Here is a 22,811-nt window from a genome sequence, read left to right as displayed (position 1 = left end):
TCCTAGGTCCAAGGGGTTGCACTGAGAGGCCTGGAATACAGTGAGTGGATTAGGGATCAGCAGTTGCCATATTATGGACTTGATCTCTTCCAATTTGCTTGATGTTGTGGGTGAGTTCAGTGTACTGCAGACCATGAATCTAATGTTTCAGCAGTGCAGTGATGTGGAGTATGATGTGAAATCTGAGCCATCCTCTTCTAACATTTTGCTGCCTAAGATATTGATGAGACTTCTGAACACCTCAAGACTTCTCAACAACACTAGACTTCTCTAAACCTGTTATTTTGTTGTGAGTGGCCTCTCAGTGGTCATCCTTTCTGCCTGCCATGCCTGCCATTCTCTTCTTCTGCATGAAGCTGGTGCTTATCAGGCCTGTAAAAAGAAAGTGACATCAAAAAGAGAAACTCGTCTTAGAATTTAAAAAGAACCTCCAGCGTCAACCACATAAAGTACTGCTTGATTTTAGTTTTGCCGTATGAAGTGCCACATTTTTTCCCCAACTTTTAATTTTATTTGTCAAGAAACAGTAGGTAACACGTTACAATGCAACAGCAAGGTTACCTATGTCTAAATACACATCACACACCTACAGCAGAGAAATCAAATATTAACATCCAGTACAGTATTTGGACAGATGTTAATGCAGTATATCAGTAATAGGGGATGGGAAGATTTAGAACAGTCCTCATGACTAGAATTTAGAGCAATCTGTCCACTGGAAACTTTTGGGGTGGAACCAACTAATGAGTAAATTCCCAGTTAGTCTTTATATACAACTCTTGATTACAATCCTTGACTATGTAATATGGGCCGGAAACCCAATAACTAAACGTACTGCACACACACAGAGCTAAAGAACTGGATCCCAGGGTCCAAGATCCCTGGATCGAAGAACATAGCCAACCAAGGCCCTTACTAGAGCCACTTTCTCCTCCCCAGATATCATGGGGTTGGGGGAGAAAGCTTGCAACATAAGGGAACTTCCCGCAAAGAAAACGTGCACACAATTCCAAAAATGCGGTCACGTTTGGAAGATTGTATCCTGCCTTCACCGTAGAAATTACATGACTGGGCTATCTGCCACAGTATATGGGCCCTAGTGGATCTTAGGAGGAGTTGAATATAGCACCACATGGCTGGAATGCAATGCCTCACACGAAGTAATTGACCATTCCAGAGTGTTTTGAGAACATCCACCAGGAGCCTTAGACTGAAATGAAGCTGATCTGAATTCAGAGAAATTCAGGTGATTATCTTGATGCCCAATATACTTGGACCCAAGGACAGGTCCAGATAATGGGGGAGATGCTCAACTCCTTTGTATCCATGACAGGTTTATGGTGCACTTAATGAAGAATCTTGAGTTGGCCCACTTGAATTCTGCTGCTATTTAGCAAAGAATAAAGGTTGGGCAAATGCCTGACTATCTGTGGTGATATTGCCTAAAAAAGCATAACTGCTGTGGAGATGGTGCTGGAAGTTGACACTTTTGGTGGATTTGAACTTGTAAGGACTTGTGTGACCTAACATTGCACCCATTCAGTAACTTAGAGGAACACTTCAGGCCTTTGTTCCAGCAGGTATAGTAGTAAAGGGGTTATTGGAATTATGGTCCATTTGAGGCATGATGATCAGGATATGATAAAATTATAGTCCAATTGTGGACTATGATCAAAACCAAGGTCATGGAAACGGCCCCACCGGGTCTGGCTGCAGATGACACTTATCCGGTTGGAAAGAGAAGGGTATATTCCTGCTCTTACACATCCGTTCATCTAATATCCGTATGGAGACCCACTCCGGTGCACCCATGAGTTCTGCTGCTCAAAAGTTTTTTAAAAATAGATATATTGTTGGGTAGTGCCACTCTGCTCTGATACTGACAGAGCTGTAGGTATTTTAAGCCTATCTGAGCCTTTTCTTTATCACAGAAACCACATAATCTGGTTTATCTCCTGGAAGGTGCATTATGGAATATGAATTTTAAACAGATAGAGAAGAATATTCATATTAATGACACTGAATCTACCCAACAATGGGCACAGGAGAGTTTGTTTGAAAGGATCATAAATTTCATAATGCTTGTGACTTCTCAGAAGGCTTTGTAGTTTACAAATGTACACGGTTTAAAAATACTTCCGTTGTGGTTTATTGGTTAGGCAAGACTAATGTTACACATTTGTCTGTTTGCTAGAAGTCTTGTTTTATATTGCAATGTTAACATGGTTTTCTGAATTCAGTCTATTTGCAGAAGAATTTCTGTTGAGTACTTGGCAGTTTGGAATAAATAACAGTGAAGATTTATCTTTCATCTTTAGATAGTCGACAGTTAATGTTTCACATTATTAAAAGTATCCTGTTTACAGCAATCACACCTTTTCCTTAAAATCATAGCTGTTGCTGTAGTTTTTTTGTTTTGAGGTTCTAGTCTGTTATGTTGAGATATTGGCTGATTTGTGGTCTCGTATGAATGTTGGAGAAACTGCAATTTGTCAAGAAATCTCCTGGACATTTTTCAAAATGTCTCAATTAATTACTGTGACATTTCATAATTGGCATCTTTTCAGAAAGTTATTTATATATACATGATAATGTACTTTTAGTTTTTGTGAAGTAGATGACACTGGGGATCAATATAAATAAAGTTCTGCCAAGTAAACACAAATTCATGAATTTAAGGAAAGAGTTATAATTGCAAATCTGTATTGTAGTGAACGATGTGGCTTATTTTATTAACGCTGTAGAATAAGGATGGTTTTCCCTCTTCCAGTAAAAGTGAGGAATTAATCTGGTGACAAAAATGCTTGAAAGTTGGGATGCTGCAATGCTAACCCAAAGTACAAAGGACAGACGGTGTGGAGTTAGAAACATGGGTCATGCTTTACTGAACTCCTGGCGTTGTTAGAGGACATAACTGAACTAGTTCAGTCTCGTGGATATAATTCCTTAACACTTTTGGAGGCATTAAGAAAAATCGAAGCTCATAGAATTGCAGATTAATTAATTGGATAGAAACTGGTTTTATAATAGATTGGAAAGGTTGATGATAAATGGAAAAAGCTTTCACCAGGGGAAAAGGGAATGATTAGTGGAGTTCTATAACAATTTTCTGCTGTTCACGCTATTCATAAATGATTTGGAGGCGAGCAGTACAATTGTATTAAATTTTACTAATGAAGACAAGCTCTGTGGCCAGGTGTCATACAAGGAAGCAGTGGGGTAAAGAATGGCAGCTAGATTTAAATGTAAATGTAAGGTAATGCACAGTGGAATGGGACTTGGCAAATGTACGTGATTTCAGGTGTGTCCGTTTAGCAATGGTGAAATACGATTTCATAGTATCATAGTAGGTACAGCACACGAGGAGGCAATTCAGCCCATCATACCTGTGCCAGCTCTTTGAAAGAGCTATCCAATTAATCCCATTCCCCTGCTCTTTCCCCATAGCCCTGTAATTTTTTCCCCTTCAAGTATTTATCCAATTCCCTTTTGAAAGTTACTATTGAATCTGCTTCCACCACCCTTTTCAGGCAGTGCATTCCAACTCGCTGTTTTTTTTAAAAAATGTTTCCTCATGTCTTTTGCCGATCACCTTAAATATGTGTCCTCTGATTACTGACCTTTCTGCCACTGGAAACAGTTTCTCCTTATTTACTCTATCAGAACTGTTCATGATCTTGAACGCCTCTATCAAATCTCTCCGTAACCTTCCCTTTTCTAAGGAGAATAACCCCAGCTTCTCCAGTCTCTCCACATAACTGAAATCCCTCATCCCTGGTACCATTCTAGTAAATCTCTTCTGGACCTGCTCGAAGGCCTTGACATCCTTCCTAAAGTATGGTGCCTAGAATTCAACACAGTATCCCAGCTGAGACCTAACCAGTGTTTTATAATGGTTTAGTGCAACTCCTTGCTTTTGTACTCTATGCCTCTATTAATAAAGGCCAGGATCCCATATGCTTTTTTTAACAGCCTTCTCAACTTGTCCTGCCACCTTCAAAGATTGGTGTATGTGCACCCCCAGGTCTCTCTGTTCCTGCACCCACTTCAAAATTGTACCATTCTTCCTACCAAAATGCATCACTTCACACTTCTGTGTTAAATTTCATCTGCCATGTGTCTGCCCATTTCAGCAGTCTGTCTATGTCCTCTGAAGTCAGTTACTATCCTCCACATTGTTTACTATATTTCTGAGTTTTGTGTCATCTGCAAACTTTGAAATTACACCCCAGTCCAGGTCATTAATATATATCTGATCTGGATTCAGGTGATGGTCTTGATGTCCAATATACTTGGACCCAAGGACAGGCGCAGATAATGGGAGAAGATGGTCAACTCCTTTGTATCCATGACAGGTTAATGGTACATTTAGTGAAGAATCTTGAGTTGACCCACTTGAATTCTGCTGCTATTTGCCAAAGAATAAAGTTTAGGCAAATGCCTCCTACTGATCATCTGTGATATTATTGCCTAAAAAAAAACTGCTCTGCAGATGGTGATGGAAGTTGACATCTTTGGTGGATTTGAACTTGTAAGGATTTGTATGACCTAACATTGCACCCATTCAGTAACTTAAAGGAACACTTCAGGCCTTTGTTCCAGCAGGCATATTTGTAAAGGGGCTATTGGGATTATGGTCCATTTAGAACCATAGAAAAGATACAGCACAGAAGGGGGCGATTCGGCCCATCGTGTCTGCGCCGGCTCAAAGAATACAATACCCCGCTGAGGCCTAACCAGTGTTTTATAATGGTTTAGCGTAACTTCCTTGCTTTTGTACTCTATGCCACTATTAATAAAGTCCAGGATCCCATCCGCTTGAAGAAGTCCAGCTGTGGCCTTACCAGCGTTTTATACAGTTCCATCATTACGTCCCTGCTTTTGTATTCTATACCTCGGCTAATAATGGAGAGTATTCCGTATGCCTTCTTCACAACCTTATCTACCTGTACTGCCACCTTCAGGGACCTGTGCACATGCACTCCAATGTCTCTCACTTCCTCTACCCCTCTCAATATATTCCCGTTTACTGCGTAGTCCCTTTTACTGTTTGCCCTCCCTAAGTGCATTACCTCACACTTCTCCAGGTTGAACTCCATTTGCCACTTTTCCACCCACTCCACCAACCCATTGATATCTTCTTGGAGTCTACAGCTATCCTCTTCACGATCAACTACACGGCCAATTTTTGTGTCGTCTGCAAATTTGCCAGTCATGCCCCCTACATTCAAGTCCAAATCATTAATATATACCACAAACAGCAAGGGACCCAACACTGAGCCCTGTGGCACACCACTGGAAACGGATTTCCATTCGCAAAGACATCCATCGACACTTACCCTTTGTTTCCTGTTACTGAGCCAATTTTGGATCCAATTCGCCACATTTCCCTATATCCCATGGGCTGTTACCTTTCTGACCAGTCTGCCATGTGGGACCTTGTCAAATGCCTTACTAAAATCCACATAGACAACATCTACTGCACTACCCTCATCAATCCTCCTTGTCACTTCCTCAAAGAATTCAATCAGATTTGTAAGGCATGACCTTCCCTGAACAAATCCATGCTGACTATCCCTGGTTAAACCATGACTTTCCAAGTGACAGTTTATCCTATCTTTCAGTATTCCTTCGAATAGTTTGCCCACCACCGAGGTAAGACTGACCGGCCTATAATTGTTCGGCCTTTCCCTCGAACTAAACAATGGTACTACGTTTGCAGTCTTCCAGTCCTCCGGTACCTCCCCTGTATCTAGTGAGGATTGGAAAATGATCCTCTGAGCATCCGCTATTTCCTCCCTGGCTTCCTTCAATAGCCTAGGAAACAATCCATCTGGCCCTGGTGACTTATCAACTTTCAAGGATTCCAGTCCCTCTAGTACTTCCCCTCTCGTTATGTTTACCTTATCCAATATTTCACACCTCTCCTCTTTAACTACTACGTCCGATCATCCCTTTCCTTTGTGAATACGGAGACAAAATATTCATTTAAAACCCTACCCACATCCTCTGCTTCTACACACAAGTTACCCTTATCATCCCTGCTAGGTCCCATCTTTTCCTTAGCTATCCTCTTGTTCTTAATGTACTGATAAAACATCTTTGGGTTTTCTTTAATCTTACTAGCTAATATTTTTTCATGCCCTCTTTGCTTTCCTTATTTCCTTTTTTATGTCATCCCTGTACTTTCTATACTCCTTTCTGCAGTATTTAGTTTTCTGTGAGAGTCATAAGCTTTCTTTTTCTGCTTTATCTTGCCCTGTATACTTCTAGACAACCAGGGCGCTCCAAATTTGGCAGTGCCACCCTTTTTCTTTGAGGGGACGTGTCTGCATTATACCTGTAGAATTTCACTTTTTAGTGCCTCCCACTGGCTTGCCATTGATTTCTACTCGAGTAGTTGTGTCCAGTCCACTTCTGCCAAATCACCTCTTCGTTCTGTAAAATTTGCCTTCCCCCAATTTAAAACGTTTACTCTTGATTTAACTCTGTCCTTTTCCATAATAATGCTAAAACTAACTGAATTGTGGTCACTATCCCCAATATGGTCACCCACTGTCACTTCACCCACTTGCCCATCTTCATTTCCCAGGGCTAAATCTAGAATTGCATCCCCTCTTGTTGGGCTTGTCACGTACTGGCTAAAAAAGTTCTCCTGGACACCGATCAGGAATTTTTTGCCCTCTGTGCCCCTCACACTATTTGAATCCCAGTTGATGTTAGGGTAGTTGAAGTCCCCTACTATAATTGCCCTCTTATTTTTGCACTCAGAAATTTGCCTACATATTTGTTCTTCCATGTCCCTATAGTACACTCCTAGTAGTATGACTGCCCCTTTTTTTATTTCTTAGCTCAACCCATATGGCCTCGATTGATGATCCATTTAGCATATCATCCCTTCTCACAACTGTAATTGATTCTTTAACCAATAATACTACCCCTCCTCTTTTATCACCCACTCTATCCTGCCTGAAAACTCTATATCCAGGGATATTGAGGGATATTTGAAGCGTGATGATCAGGCTGTGCAAAAAATATAGTCCAATTGTGCACTATGATCAAAACCAATGGGTCATGGAAACAGCCAGACCAGGGCTGGCCGAGGATGACACTTATCCGTATGGTGACCCACTCCGACGCACCCTTCGGTTCTGCTGTTCGAAAGTTTTTTTAAAAAATAAAAATATATTGTTGGGTAGTGCCACTCACTCTGCTCTGATACTGAGGGAGTTGTAGGTATTTTAGGCCTATTTAGACTTGCCTTGTCACAGAAACTACATGCTCTGGTTTATCTCCTGGAAGGTGCGTTATGGAATATGAATTTTGAACAGATAGGGAAGAATATTCATATTAATGACACTCTACCCAACAATGACTGAAGTGAAACACTGCAACTGAGAACACTGAGCTAACGCTTCAGTGCAGATAGTGCTGCTTTCTCAGGAAGGGAAGAAATTCTTGGGCTCATTCACAGCATGTACTCCATGCCACATAGTATTTAATAGTTACAGTCTCCTTCAGTCGAGTGTCAAGAACTTAGTTGGGAGAGAATGCAATCATCTGAATACTTGTTGAGGATTTGTATTCTACTGCAACTTTTTTTTAAAAGTAGGCAATGCCAATAGTCACGAGTTGAAGATGAGCCATACTTGGGCATATGTTGATGCACAAATTTCATGTGACAATGACTCAGACTAAAGGATAGATCAGAGGAATTTCTTATTTCTGCCTACATAACCTGCACTTCAAAGTAATTCACTGTATGTGAAGTTCTTTGAGATATAAGGTGATATATAAAGGATTTCTTACTTTCAGTTAAAAGAAATACATCAGATATTTAGAAATGCTGCAACGAGATGAAAAAATTGCCAGTACTGCCAGTCATTTCTGCTTTGCAAATGTTGTATTTTTGTATTAAAAACACAATGTCAAGCTAACTGTGTTATTTAATAAACTTTTTATTTTGCTTGGCTCTTTCATTCAATGTCAATTGTTTGACAAAATGCTGCAGACCTTTATAGTTGTTCATTCCATGAAAGTGATCTCATCAAAGCTGTAGCAGGATCCTTGCAAAGTGGAGATAATGGGGTAGAAATGGGGGCGACCCATTTTTGGGGGCACAGGGTACATTCTCTGTGCCTGAATGGTGAGGCCCAAGGCACCCCGATCTCGGGCCTCGTTTTAATCAAGCTGCACAGAGCTGCTGGAGAATCATCAGTGAAGTGCAGGACCCTAATTTATATACAGTGTTTTGACTTTGAATGTTGCAGGCGTGCGCTCCTGCAGCCAGCACAACCCCTCCACCAATAGGGCGGGTGGCACACTTCCATTTGGAAATGCGTGCCTGCTACCTGCCCACCATATTGGCAGCTTAGTATGCTGGTTAGCACCCAAAAAACGGGCGCTGTGTGGCTGAATTTATAGTCCAACATTTTAAAAATGTACAGCAACCCATGGGGAACTTTCATCATATTTGGTAAACTGAAAGTATCATGCACTTCAAAGTGGTCCATTTTTTAACAAGTTTAAACTCTACTGCATGTACAGTGAAGTTTTCCTTCATAGGAAAATGTTTGGTTAGGAGCACCAGTTCTGTGAAATATTTAATTTTATCAAGTTGTATATGGTGTATCAAATTTAGCATCAAGCCATAACCACTTCCACACCCACTGTCATCTAATTCTGTACATGATGTAGAGATGCCGGTGATGGACTGGGGTTGACAAATGCAAGGAATCTTACAACACCAGGTTATAGTCCAACTGTTTTATTTGAAAATCACAAGCTTTTGGAGGCTTTCTCCTTCGTCACCTGAAATAAAACAGTTGGACTATAACCTGGTGTTGTAAGATTCCTTGCATAATTCTGTACAGATAATGAAATCACATTCTTGTCACTTTAAAAAAAAAACTAAACTGCTGCATAGTATCTCTTAGTTATACTGCAGTTCTATTTCTAATGTTCAGTAATGTTGATGAAATGTATATTTTTTAAAAATTAATTCTTCCTTCTGTTGGGTTCTACATTGTGTCTATAAGATATATAAAAATAAGAAATTGGAGCAGGAGTAGGCCATATAGCTCCTCGAGCCTACTCACTAAGATCATGGCTGATCTTAGACCTCAACTCCACTTTCCCACCCGATCCCCATATCCCTTGATTCCCCTAGAGTCCAAAAATCTATCGATCTCAGCCAAATATACTCAACGACTCAGCATCCACAGCCTTCTGGGGTAGAGAATTCCAAAGATTCACAATCCTCTGAGTGAAGAAATTCCTCCTCATCTGAGTCCTAAATGGCTGACCCCTTATCTTGAGACTATGTCCCCTAGTTCTAGACTCTCCAGCCAGGGGAAACAGCCTCAGCATCTACCCAGTCAAACCGTCTCGTAATCTCATTGAAACATGTAAGATTTTCTGTCATTCTTCTAAACTCCAGAGAGTATAGGCCCATTCTACTCAATCTTTCCTGGGATGAGAAGGTCGTCCTCTGAGGAATCAATCTAGTGAACCTTTGTTGCAATGTCTCTAAGGCAAGTATATCCTTCCCTAGGTAAGGAGACCAAAACTCACTACTCCAGGTGTGGTCTCACTAAGGCCCTATACAGTTGTAGCAAGACTTCCTTACTCTTTACTGCTGTACCTGCATGTTAACTTTCTGTGTTTCATGTACAAGGACATCCAGATCTCTCTGAACACCAACATTTAATAGTTTCTCACCATTTAAAAAGTATTCTGTTTTTCTGTTCTTCCTACCAAAGTGAATAACCTCACATTTCCCCACATTATACTCCATCTGCTACCACCTTGCCCACTCACTTAATTTGTCTATATCCCTTTGCAGACTCTTTGTGTCCTCCTCACAGCTTACTTTCCCACCTAGCTTTGTATCGTCGACAAACTTGGATACATTACACTCAGTTTTTGTCTTTTATAAATGTTTGAGTTTATATCTTACAATTTTATGTCAGTTTATAACATGAACCACTATACAAAAATATATTTTATTTTATTTTCGCACCACAGAACATGCCAAGTTGAGGCGGCAAGTAACCCGCTCCTGGGCTTCTGACAATGTTGCTTTGGCTTCAGCTGTTGTTAGGGGCATGCGAGTAATCTGAGGCAATCTTTCCTCCCTGTGTGGCCTCCACTCAGTGCCACAAAGACACAGGGACGATTGTTAACTTTTGCATGATGAAATCATAGATGCATTTTGCATCCTATAACTTTGTACACATTATGTTGGATTTTTAAGTTTCTGCAGAAAACCTTCCCCACTGCCAAATGAGGCACAGAGAATCCTCAGTGTCTGCTGCTGGTTTTAGTGTTTGTGTATTCTGTCAATAATTTTGGGAAAGTATAAGCACAGGCTCGAAAAACTGGTGTATATATGGCCAAAGCAAAGTCTGGGTTTTAAAAAAAAAAGAGAATCAGATGAGGATCACGAACGCACATCTACTGCTACATGTAGGGAAAGAGCAACAAGTGAACTAACGCCAATGAACAACCTCGCACGACAACATTTTATGAATGCAAAAGCTGTATAATGGCCCAAAAACCCTTTTAATCAGATTGAAGTGAGGTCTTCAGTTTTGTGCTGGGTTCAAAGGCAGGTTATAAATGTCCATCAGCAACAATCTAGTTCTACTAGAAAGAAAGGAGTATGTTAGACCCACCTATTGGGTGTAATGGGGAATTTTATCCACCTGTATTTAGCAGCATTATTGAGCATGTTCCAGGTATATTCAAAAAAGGCTTGCATGCAAATCATTGGAAAGTGAACCAAATAGTCTGTCCTCATAAGCCTTGTATTCTGCACCCCTTTCAGACCAACATGTCCTATATTACCCTTTGTTGATCAGAAGTTATAGTTCTGTCCAAATTGTAATAGAACCAACAAATTACACAGATAGTTTCAGGTCCAAACCGAGGTAGCTGCCTTTTCACTGCAATACACTCTCCTTCACCAGACTACACAAGACTACCCTTAAGTTCCAGACCACCTATCCAGTGGCTGGAGTCATACCTAGCACAAAGGAAGGTGGTAGTGAGTGTTGAAGGCCAATCATCTCAACCCTAGGACATTGCTGCAGGAGTTCATCAAGGCAGTGTCCTGGGCCCAACCATCTTCAGCTGCTTCATTAATGACCTTCCCTCCATTATAAGGTCAGAAATGGGGATGTACGCTGATGATTCCATTCGCAACCCCTCAGATAATGAAGCAGTCCGTGCCCACATGCAGCAAGACCTGGACAGCATACAGGCTTGGGCTAATAAGTGGCAAGTAACATTCGTGCCAGGCAATGACCACCTCCCCATGACATTCAACGGCATTACCATCGCCAAATCCCACACCATCAACATTCTGGGGGTCACCATTGACCAGAAACTTAACTGGACCAGCCACATAAATACTGTGACTACAAGAGCAGGCCAGAGGCTGGGTATTGTGCGCCAAGTGACTCACCTCCTGACTCCCCAAAGCCTTTCCACCATCAACAAGGCACAAGTCAGGAGTGTGATGGAATACTCTCCACTTGCCTGGATGAGTGCAGCTCCAACAACACTCAAGAAGCTCGACACCATCCAGGGAAAAAGCAGCCTGCTTGATTGGTACCCCATCCACCACCCTGAATATTCACTCCCTTCACCACCGGCGTACCGTGGCTGCAGTGTGTACCATCCACAGGATGCACTGCAGCAACTCGCCAAGGCTTCCTTGACAGCACCTCCCAAACCCGCGGCCTCTACCACCTAGAAGGACAAGGGCAGCAGGCACATGGGAACAACACCACCTGCACGTTCCCCTCCAAGTCACACACCATCCTGACTTGGAAATATATCGCCATTTCTTCATTGTCGCTGGGTCAAAATCCTGGAACTCCCAACCTAACAGCACTGTGGGAGAACCTTCAGCACACAGACTGCAGCGGTTCATGAAGGCGGCTCACCACCACCTTCTCAAGGGCAATTAGGGATGAGCAATAAATGCTGGCCTTGCCAGCGACGCCCACATCCCATGAAAAAGACCTTCTCGGTCCCAAATACAAAAAAGGACTGGCCATTAGTTGCCCAATCAAATTATGTCAAACATTTACTCTTATGGCATTAGTTCCAGAAAGTTTATGGAGGCACAATTGGTACCAATGTCAAATACCAATGGCATTCATTTATCACGTCGTGAGATTCCAGCTCGGGTATCAGTAAATTAAGCAAAAGGTTTAATTTACCTCTAAATAGTTATGGATGCACCAAATATCCAGGAGCGGAGTATTTTTATTCCTAATGTTTTTAGTCCGTTAGGAACAGGATTGCGACTGGAACCTTATGTCACAATGGACTTTAATGGGCACAGGAGTGATTCATTTTCATTCCACCTAGATAGTTACAAATATTGTCCATGACTCAGATAAACAATGAGTGCTTCTCCTGCATCTATGATCTTCATATTTTTCATCTGTGGCAATGGACCTCCTCTTTGGCTCAAATCTAATAAATAATAAAAAAAAAGTAGTTATTTTCTGCTGACTGGGCTACATAAAGTTCCTGTTTTTACGAGATGAGTTTCTCTTGCAAAATTTATGTAATTGAGCAATTATTAATTATATAAAAAATGTTCATTATATTTTTAACTGTGCTTTTAAACACCTATCTATATAATGTATTTTTGAAGTAGGGATAATTTTATGGAACTGTATCTTTTTAATTGAATGTGAAGCATTTGGGCTCCTGAGCTGCACGGTTGGTGGTGTTTGTAGAGTGCTGTGTGTGGAAGCACGGTTGGCTTGTTTTTTAGTTTGATGCCTACAGGGGGTTGTGATATATTTAGTTACATGGGGATTGGCTGAGGTTCTTCCTTTCGTTCAGTATGTAATTGTAAGCGGATCAGAAGACCAGAACGTACCAGTGAAAAGTAGCTTCAGTCTTTAAATATGAAATAAAACTTCATAATTAATAACATTTGAAAATAAAATTGACATTTATAAGAGCTCCCCTTCTCTTCTCCCACCCCAATTATTATGCTGTCACTATATAAAATCATGAATTACTGCACTTAATATATCCTAGTAGTGGGATATATTAAGTGCAGTATTCACATTCAGTGACACAAAAAATGAATCCTAAGATGATAAATTTTCATGGTATTTTCCTGTAGTTTTGTGTCTTCAAAGCTAATCAGCATTTTGTTCAGTTGGTGACTTTGTGTATGTCTGTTGTTGTCAAATGTACTGTCAGTGCTTTTTTAAAAAAAGAATGAATTTACATTTCTATAGCGCCTTTCATGACCTCATGGCGTCCTTAAGCGCTTCACAGCCAATTAAGTACTTTAGAAGTGTAGTCACTGTTGTAATGCAGCGAAAAACCCATAAGCAGTATTTGTTGTGAAAATATTGTTACTTGCAACTAAGGTGGATTTCAGGAATGGTCTGTGTATGAGCCCTGCTAATCACGCTAATCACAGAACCAGGAATCTGAAGTGAAAGAAATGCCCATAGTGAGTGCACACGAAGCACCACATTCCAGATCTTTATTTGACTATTTTCATCATGAATGATGAAGTGTTTCCTTCTCCCTTTATTTAGAAAGAGGCCAACAATTAGTTGAGGATCCAAATAAGTAGCTTCTTGTGCCAATTTGAAAACAGAAAGAAAGACTTGCATTTATATAGTGTCTTTCATGACCTCAGGACATCCCAAGGTGCTTTACAGCCAATTAAGTACTTTTGAAGTGTAGTCACTGTTGTAATGTAGGAAACGCGGCAGCCAATTTGTGCACGGCAAGGTCCCACAAACAGCAATGTGATAATGACCAGATAATCTGTTTTAGTGATGTTAGTTGAGGGATAAGTATTAGCCAGTACACCTGGGAAAACTCCCTTGCTCTTCTATGTAGAAGTTATATAAAGCCCAAGCAACTCTTTACATAAAATTTTTACCTGCACCTCAGTGAAGTTTCCAATTGCCAAATTCAAAAGGAAATTGGAAATCTTCACAGGCACACAATCCAGTTCTAGTGGAGAGAAAGGCTCGAAGTACCACATCAGAGTATGTTAGATCCAAATTACCATAATGGGGAATTTTATCATTGAGCATGTAGGTCAACTTTACAGCACCAATGACCCAGCTCCAGGCATAAATGGGACCCCACGCCAATCACTGGAAGGTCTCCAAGGCTGCAACCAGGGGATATTATATTCAGAACATATGGGGTTGTTTTGTATTGAAACAAGTTGATTCTTTAGCTTCTGTTGTTACCACAAAGGGAAAAGAATGTGTTCAACTAGGCCACTGCAACCTGAAAGTTTGAAAGGCCACATTTATATATGAATGAACAGATATTCAAGTACCTTCATGGCTTCATGTCAAGGAGGAATTACAAACGCTGGACTCGTACTTAGAAGTGGACAAATCTAGCATCTATGTTGTAAACTGTGCAAATCTGTGGCTCTAGTCCCACACCAACATGGTTGACTCTTAACTGCCCTCTGAAGTGGCCTAGCAAGCCACACCTGCTTATTATATTTCCACAGATGCTGCCTGACTTGCTGAGCTTCTCCAGCATTTTCTGTTTTTATTCCTGCTTATTTTAGCCAGCCACTCCATTGTATCAGACTGCTTGCAGTGGTTCAAGAAGAAGGCTCACCATCATCTTCTCAGGGCAACTCGAGATGGGCAATAAATGCTGGCCTTGCCAGCGACGCCGACATCCTGAGAATGAATTTTTTTTTTAAAAATCAGGGCTGTCCAGGGCTCTGTGTAATTACTATATAATCTCAAACATCTTCCAGTTCTGACAAAAGGTCATTGACCTGAAACATTAACTCTGTTTCTTTCTCCACTGATGCTGTCTGATCTGCTGAGCATTTCAGCATTTTCTGTTTTTACCCCTTGTATAATTACAGTAGCTATTCTTTCCTTTTATGTTCTATATCTCTTGATGAAGCCCAGCCTCCCATTGGCTTTTTTGATCACATTTTGCACCTGGGAGCTAGTTTTAATGACTTAAGTACCTAGACTCCTAAATCCCTTTCTTTATCTATCCCTCTCCCTGCGCGTACCCCCATCTGACATTCCTGCGTCCAAAGTGTACAACTTTATACTTTGTTGCATTAGATTGCGTCTGCTGTTGTTCTGCCTACTCACTTTATCTATTTCCTCTTGTAATTTCCTGCTCTTTTTCACACTTTACTATACTTCCTAGCTTTAGTATCATCTGCAAAATTGGATATAATCTCCTCTCTGTCCAAATCCTAGTTATCTATTTATTTATGTGTATGTTATCTCCAGCTTGTTTTTATTTGACATTTCTTCAGTTTAATAAGGCGGGTCCCCACTGCCAGTCACTGGGGGGTACCACTTCTCAATATCTGCCAATCCAAGAATGTCCATTTTATACCAAATCTCCACTTCCTACCTCCCAACCAGTTTCCTAACTGTCCACACGGTTGCCTCCAATTCTATGCAGCTCAGTTTTATTTAGCAACATCTTGTGTGGAACCTCATCAAACACCTTCTGAGAATCCATGTATAAAACATCCATTAAACCTCCTCTATCTGCCACCTCAGTGACTGGCACATTAAGTTAGTGAGAAATGACCTACCTTTCAAAAAACCTGATCATTCTAATCCTCCCATGTAGCGCCCTTCCTCCTAGCGGCTATCAAGCTGCATGGGGACTGACTGAAAAAAGAAAAATAAATCTGGGGGAAACCACAGCATGCCAAGTTAGGGGCTAGTGCAGATGTGTTCTCCAAATCTGCAGTGCCTGAAACTGTCACCATTATCAGTGGGATGGCTTTTACAGACTGCCAGGAATGTAGACCTCTGATTCACATGAATCCCTGCTTTCGTGCCTACACTAATGAGGTACTCCTGAGAGAGGATTAATTGTTGAGAAAAGTAGTGGCCTCCTATAATGAGTTCATAACCTCACATTGCTTATTGCTGGTGAAATTACACATCTGTAATTTAAACAAAGACCATGTAGCATTTTCACGTGTATTGTATCCAGCAAAGTGGTGCAGTCATCTGGTGAAGAAGCACTGCTCTGAGTGAATGGAAAACATTCACTTAGAAATTAGTTTCAGTTGAAAACAATAAAAATGAATCGGTGCTTAGAACATGATATTGGAGTGTTAAAGTGCACTAAATGCATGTTAGACCCTGGCTTTCCCTTGTCATAACTACCTTTTATCTTGAGATTTGGCAGTAATGAGTACCATGTGTGCCCTAGAACTGTACTGGTATAAATAATTTGTTGTGGAAGCTAAAATATAATGTGCATTTCTAAGCAGTGATGGGCAGAGCGGAGTTTAATGGTGTTGTAAAAGAGGAAAATTCTTCTGACTGTGATCTTTTTCTCTGACAGTGTTGTTCCACTCTTAAAGCAATCCATTGGGATTTTAATGCAGCGCACTCCTCCATCGTTGGATCACATGCTGCCCCAGTGCTACCAGCGGGTACGTAGAATGGATGTTATATGCAGTATGACTGGGGAAAACAAAGAGTGCACTTAGTATTTCACTGAACTGGAACTCACAATCTCTCATTTGCTCTTCCAGGTTCAGCATTTGCAAGGAGTTTACAGTTTAAATGATCCCCACTTCTGGACCTTGTGTAGTGAAGTTTATATCGGCACAGTAAAGCTTCTGGTAGCTCCTGATGCAGATGCACGATGGATTTTGAGCCAAACGCACAACATTTTCACTCAGGTATGTCAAGAGAAAGTTTATGCTGTTCTATAAGAATGTTTCTCTTTGCCCATATGCAAGGTTCAAAAATTGCTGGTGACCTTTTAAGAATTACTTACTTTCATGATAACTCCAAGCTCAAGGTTCTCATCAAATTGAATCTCTTTGGTGTTTAGGAAATGCTTCTCGCTGGAATTGTAAACAAGATTCTGTCATTTGTGTGTAAGCAAATGTATGTTAAATATGAAAGAGTTTTGCTTTCAATCCATGGCAGTGCAGACCAACATAAATTCACCTGATTGAATGTTCACAGAAACTCAAAGGAAGCAGCCATTCTGTATCCAATAAAAATTAATGCTGAGAGGTAATACACTGGAGAATGAGCTTACTGTTTGGATTTGACACATCTTTAATGAGTCATTTATATAAACCAACAAAGCACTATTACTTCGGTGCAACTATTTTGATGTATTTCGTGGAAACAGAAAAAAATGCTTCATTTTGAGTATGGTTTGCCTCAAAAAAATGTTTTTAAGTGTACTAATTGATCTCCTGTGATGTTACTCACAGATGGTGCAGGGTCTTTAGTGTGGAGGCTGGGTATTCAGCAACTGATGAGCTTGAGGCCATTCTCACCGGCAGTGTGCAAAGCATAGGGAAAGAAAGAATTGCCGGTTTCTCGTGTTTGGTATCCTGTTGGGAGTTTGGGCCATTCTATTCCCAAGACCAAGTGGAAATGCTCACTTGATGCTGTTGTCAGTGTAGTTTCTGGAAGTGCTGTCTCAGGTGTCCATAGGTGGTGGCTGCTTTCTGTTTCTGCAATTTGATTAGTTACGTACATATGAAAAAGTATAGGAAAAGTCCAACAGGCCCCATCCCAACATGATGCAACCTACGCACACCATCTATCCAGCCCGCAGTTATGCAAAGACCTCAATCATATCCCCCTCAAAGTCTACATTTTTCTCTAAGCCTGTCCTGATAACTAAGGGCTTTTAAACTGGGTATCAATTGAGTGGCCCTCCTCTGGACCTTTTCCAGGGCCTCGAGTTCCCTTTGCGGCGCAAATGCAACCAATTTGCTATCAAACTAAAATCTGCCCACCAATCCCTTAAGATGCAACCTTACTTAGCAGCCTTTTCTGCACTTTGCCAAAGAATTTTTGAAAATCATCGTACACAGTCTATACCAAACTTCTATCATTCACCAACTTTGTAACCTCTTCAAAGAAAAATTCAGTCAAGTTCATGAGACAGGATCTCCTTTTCTAGAAGCCATGCTGAGATTCTCTAATAACCTCTGCTCTTTCTAGATGATCATACAATGCATTTCTAACAATATCTTCTAGCAACTTGCCTGTAACTGAACTTAAACTAATGAGCCTATAATTTACTGGTTCTGACTTAGTGCCCTTTTTAAATATTGGCACCACACAGTCCCCTCTCCAGTCCATGTAAACAATCCCAGGCTTCAGTGAGCTCACATAACACAATCCCCATTTCTTTTAGCACCGTAGGGTGAATTGCCATCAAGGCCAGCAGCCTGATTTGCATTAAGAACCCTAATTCTAGCTAGAGCTATTTCTGCATCCACTTCTACACGTTCATTTTTAACATAATTTCTGTATAACAGTACTCGTAACTAAGCATAATCTTCAGTAATGAAGACCAATGCAAAGTGCCCATTTAAAACCTCAGCCATATCTTTAGCTCCACTAAAATCTGCCCTGCAGCATCCCTCAATGGCCCTACACAGTCCTTGATGGCTCTCTGACTCCTAACATAGCTAATAAAGTCCTTGTTATCATTGCCACACCTATCCACTATCATCTTTTCCATTGTTCCTTGGCCATACTGATACCTATCCCTAATCTCGTCAGAATAGCTTACCTTGCATACATGGCTTCTTTAGGCATGCAAATGGTTTTAAAAGTACTCCATTTTTCAACTTTGCTGCAATTATCCCGGTCTAATAGGATCCCCCAGTCAATCTTACTCAAGTCCACTGTCATTTTTGTAAATTTGGCCGTTTTATAATCTGCCACTAACATTACATTTTCAGCAGCATTGGCTTGGCTGATCAAGTTAAATCTTAATGATGATCTGGTCAGCAGCAATCAGAAAGCAAATAGGAAACATATTATGTAGATAGATCTTTAAAAGGGTAAAATGATTTAGCTTTCATTCCTTCCTTCCTGGATCCTGTGTTACTTTCTAATGGAATGGGTGGTTCCAGCCTCACTCTGTGCTGTCCTTTTGTTGGCTGGTAGATAGTGCATACAGAGCCTTTGATGCCTCCCTCCACTTGGTATCTTCCCTGGTGGCACAGCTGCAACTGTGCGTTTACTGTGCAGCAAATTGCAGAGGCAAGTGCACAGAACCATGTTGCTTCAAAAGTTTCCTCAAGCAACACCTACAAAGCCATTCATGTACTAGAACATGATGTAGTATAATATTTAGCGCAAACATGTACTTTCACAATACTTTGGTTATTAAACTTACTTTTATAAATTTTATATTTTTGTTTAATTAAAAAGGAAAACATGAATTTATTTGCTGATAACTGAGACATGTTGGTGGTGGGGCATGAAACACATTCCTACTTTATCCACCCATTGAAGTGAAGTAATAAACTAATTTGTTTTTTGTCCCTTTTATTTGCAGGCAGGAGTAAGACAGCTTTATGTCCAGATTGACTTTGCAGCTATGTAAAGATGTCTTAAAAACACATAGGTCCAAACCCTTGGTTCTGGGATCAGGAAATAGTTTTAACTGCTGTTGGGTCATTGGATTGAAACACCACCGCTGTACAGTGAGCCTGAGTGTGGACAGAGCACTATTTATTTGCATCAGTGGAAGGACTTTCTCAATCAAGTCAAGGAATAGTGAAGTAATGTGCGTAGTCGGTACCTGCTTGATCTGGAGCCACCTTTAGGCCTGAAGTGTCTTATTTCATCTTGACTTCATCAAGGAATTATAACTGAGTCGGTGTTCTGTTGTATGATAAGCCAAAAATTGTGGTGTTATAATCCATCGTCCTATTTGACAGATGTGTTCCCACAGTTCAGTTCTATTCCTGTTCTTGTAAATATTGTTGTCCTTGCTATCATTCTGCTATGTACTAAATTTTTTCTAATTAGTTGTATGCTATACAGGTTAAATGAAATGAACCATATTCAGTTTCTGAAGTGCCTTTTTACAGTGGACAAGAACTAATATTTGGAGGATAGAAAGTGGATACTGGACACATTGGGACAAGTTTTATAATCATTGGCCAGTGGTGTACATCATGGTGATCAGCATGGTTCTAATGGATTTTAATAGATTTTTTTAGAGGGGGAGGAGGTTAGAGAACTTATCCTTTTTGTGGTAGCAAGATACAGATCAGTAGTTTATTCTCAAGACAGTCCTTTGTTATGCTGTCCATTATATGCTGCTGGATATAAAGAAATTCCACCTGCGTCATGGCAATTTTGCACAGAGGTGACTATTGTGTGTTCATCCTAGATTGGGCTGAGGGTGAAATCGGACAGTGCAGCAGAGGATCCACGCAAAGATTGGACAGCCAGACTTGAATCTCATCAGAAATAAAATATTCTGTCATAAAATGTTAACAGTAATTTTAAAAAAATGATAAGAGTCCTGACTCCTACTTTGGCACTGGTTATTTGCAGGTAATCTAATCTTTTTATAGGTGAAATTCAGTGAAACTGCAGATTTAAACACTGAAAATAAACATTATAAATTACTTACACAGTCATAGCAGATTCAAAGAGAGACCTTAACAATGTCAGTAGTTGCAGAAGGAATGGGCCTGTTATGAGTTGATTAGTTGAGCAAGTGGTTTCTCATTTATATTAGTGCTGGTACATTTTAAACGGGTGTAATACGCCAATCAAGTCCAACTTTTTTAATATGGAACTAGTGATTGGATAATTTTTTTTCAATAAATTGTTACATTAATGAGGCTGCAGGAAAACTGTGATGCTGATGGAACTTAGCTTCAAAAAATTGAGTCCATTAAGTTGCAGAGTAATAATGAGAGGATTAACAATTAATCAGTGCCCTGTGGCGCATCAGGAAAAATTGGCCAGAGTCATTTTGACTGTCCATCACTGGCCAGGAATAAGGCAAAATTCCACTAGTGTCTGTGATAGGGTTGGGCGCAAAGCAAAAGACTACAGTGTGGTTGCATTTTAGAAAATAGACAAAGATTTCATTTTGTTTTAGCTGTTTCAACAGTGAACAAAATCTACTTTTGTAAGTTATTGGAATTCATCCAGCAATGAAGGTGTTTGTTGGTTAAATACGGTGCATAGGGAAATGAATTGGAAGTATAATACAGTATCTTGCAACGGTTGCCAAAACTGCATTGTCCAAAGCAAATGTTTACAGCTTGGAAACCTTAGTATGATTGAAATGTTTACACACACACAAGCTGTAATCAGACCCTGTCTGTGCAGGATAAAATGATGGTACTGCACAGACTTTCCCTTCTCCCTCCCCAGAGGCTATCTGTAAAACAATTATGTGGTTTGCTCAAGTTCAGGTCATTCCAGGTTTGTATCTCACAATTCACGCGCTGTAAGTGGGTATTGGCTTTCAGACACTTGCAGACAAAATGTGTGAATAATTCGTACAGGGCAAGTTTATCTGATAAACTTCAATAAATACTAGTGCATCAAAGCAAAAGTATTTATATTGTGTTGGTAGGGAATTATTGCTGTTCACTTTAAATGGAATAGTCACTCTGTTGGCTGTATAATGCATTATTGCTGCTTCTGGGAACATTTTCAACATTAAATCAAAGGGGTTCTTTGTACTGTACCAAGCCTTTGCCTCTACCCAGGAATTAATTGGGCATTTGAGGAGAGAAGAGAGTTGTATTATTTTGTTTAAAAAATATGGTTGTCAGACTGTAGAGGTCTTTCCTGTTCAAAGCCGCTAAACTGAACTTTCTAAAATCCCACTTGTGGGTCTTGAGCTGTTTAGTAGTTTTTCTGGTTGATTTAAAATCATTCTAGATCAATCTCTTGAGGAGATCCTTTAAAAAGAGACTCAGTATTTTTAATATTTTAAAACAGACTGATAAACATCACCAAAGCAATTTGAAGTACACACAACTATGATGAAGTAAAGTCTCTACAGTAAATTGTCTTATCAAACGACTTGTCGAACTTACAGAAATATGCATAATAAATATTTTGACAACAACTGCAGTACTTTGTGCAAGTTTTTCAAAATTTTCTTTTTATTTTCCCTTGCAAGAGTAACTAACACTAACAAGCCCCTTTGGATTTAATGCTAAGTTATGGAACATTGCTCCCTATTACTTTCTGTCCTCACGTATACTTCTTTAAAACCCTGAGATCACTTAACATTGGCATGTTAGAGTGAACAATAACTTGTAATCAATAACTTCAGCAGATTGCAACTAAGCTTCATAAATCTCTTCCTAAGCATGCAAGTTCTTTCCAAAAATTAACATTCAGATCTATGCACATCTCTTCTTCAAGATCTGTAAAACAAACTGCCCTATCTCAACTTTAAAAATAAATTGCTTATTTAAAAGACAGACATCTTTACTACTGGCCACTGTGCCTGCACTGAGATAGTAACTCTCCACTAACTGTTCAAATCTTTTGGCGGGTGGAACAGAATGGAGTATTCAAAAAAAATTAATTTGCAAACATGCCAATGTACCTCATGTAAGTGGCCATTACAGGAGGAATTTTTTAATTGGTTGATCTTCAGACTTCTCTGATTAATTGACAAAATGTACCACACATTCCCTCACTTGAGTGTGACAATAGTTTTGTTTCATGTGGTAGGTGTTTACCAAAGGCCACATGGTCCATAGGGAATGTTTTTAAGGTTTTTGTTCATTAACGTGGCACACGGCATAATTCTCAATGCATCCTATAAACTCCCTGGAAAAGATTTCCTTGATTTGTTTTCTACCATCTGCATTTATCACCTTCTTGCACTACTGCATAACAGTGGCTGCACTTCAAAAATAAATCAAATGGTTGCAAAGCACTTTGACCTCCTATGGATGTAATAAGGCACTATATAAATCCAAGTTCTCTTACTGACATGTGTATGGAAAAAAGATTGGTTCA

The 22,811-nt window shown here is 40.1% G+C and overlaps 1 protein-coding gene across 2 annotated transcripts in view; it reads left to right on the top strand.

Moving 5' to 3' along the window:
- slc30a7 (solute carrier family 30 member 7) overlaps window positions 1-21,903 on the top strand; it is an 84,556-nt gene extending 62,653 nt beyond the window's left edge. For both annotated transcript variants that reach the window (XM_067990579.1, XM_067990581.1), the window contains 3 exons: window positions 16,369-16,459; window positions 16,562-16,711; window positions 19,354-21,903. In XM_067990579.1, the coding sequence (XP_067846680.1) occupies window positions 16,369-16,459; window positions 16,562-16,711; window positions 19,354-19,401 (289 nt within the window). In that variant the 3' untranslated portion in view covers window positions 19,402-21,903. The remainder of the gene's footprint in view (window positions 1-16,368; window positions 16,460-16,561; window positions 16,712-19,353) is intronic.
- The last annotated feature ends 908 nt before the right edge of the window (window positions 21,904-22,811 follow it).

Source organism: Heptranchias perlo, chromosome 9 (assembly GCF_035084215.1).
Source record: "Heptranchias perlo isolate sHepPer1 chromosome 9, sHepPer1.hap1, whole genome shotgun sequence".
Taxonomy (NCBI): Eukaryota; Metazoa; Chordata; class Chondrichthyes; order Hexanchiformes; family Hexanchidae; genus Heptranchias; species Heptranchias perlo.
The sequence above is the reverse complement of the archived record's forward strand: the minus strand, read 5'-3'. Positions and strand labels throughout refer to the sequence as shown.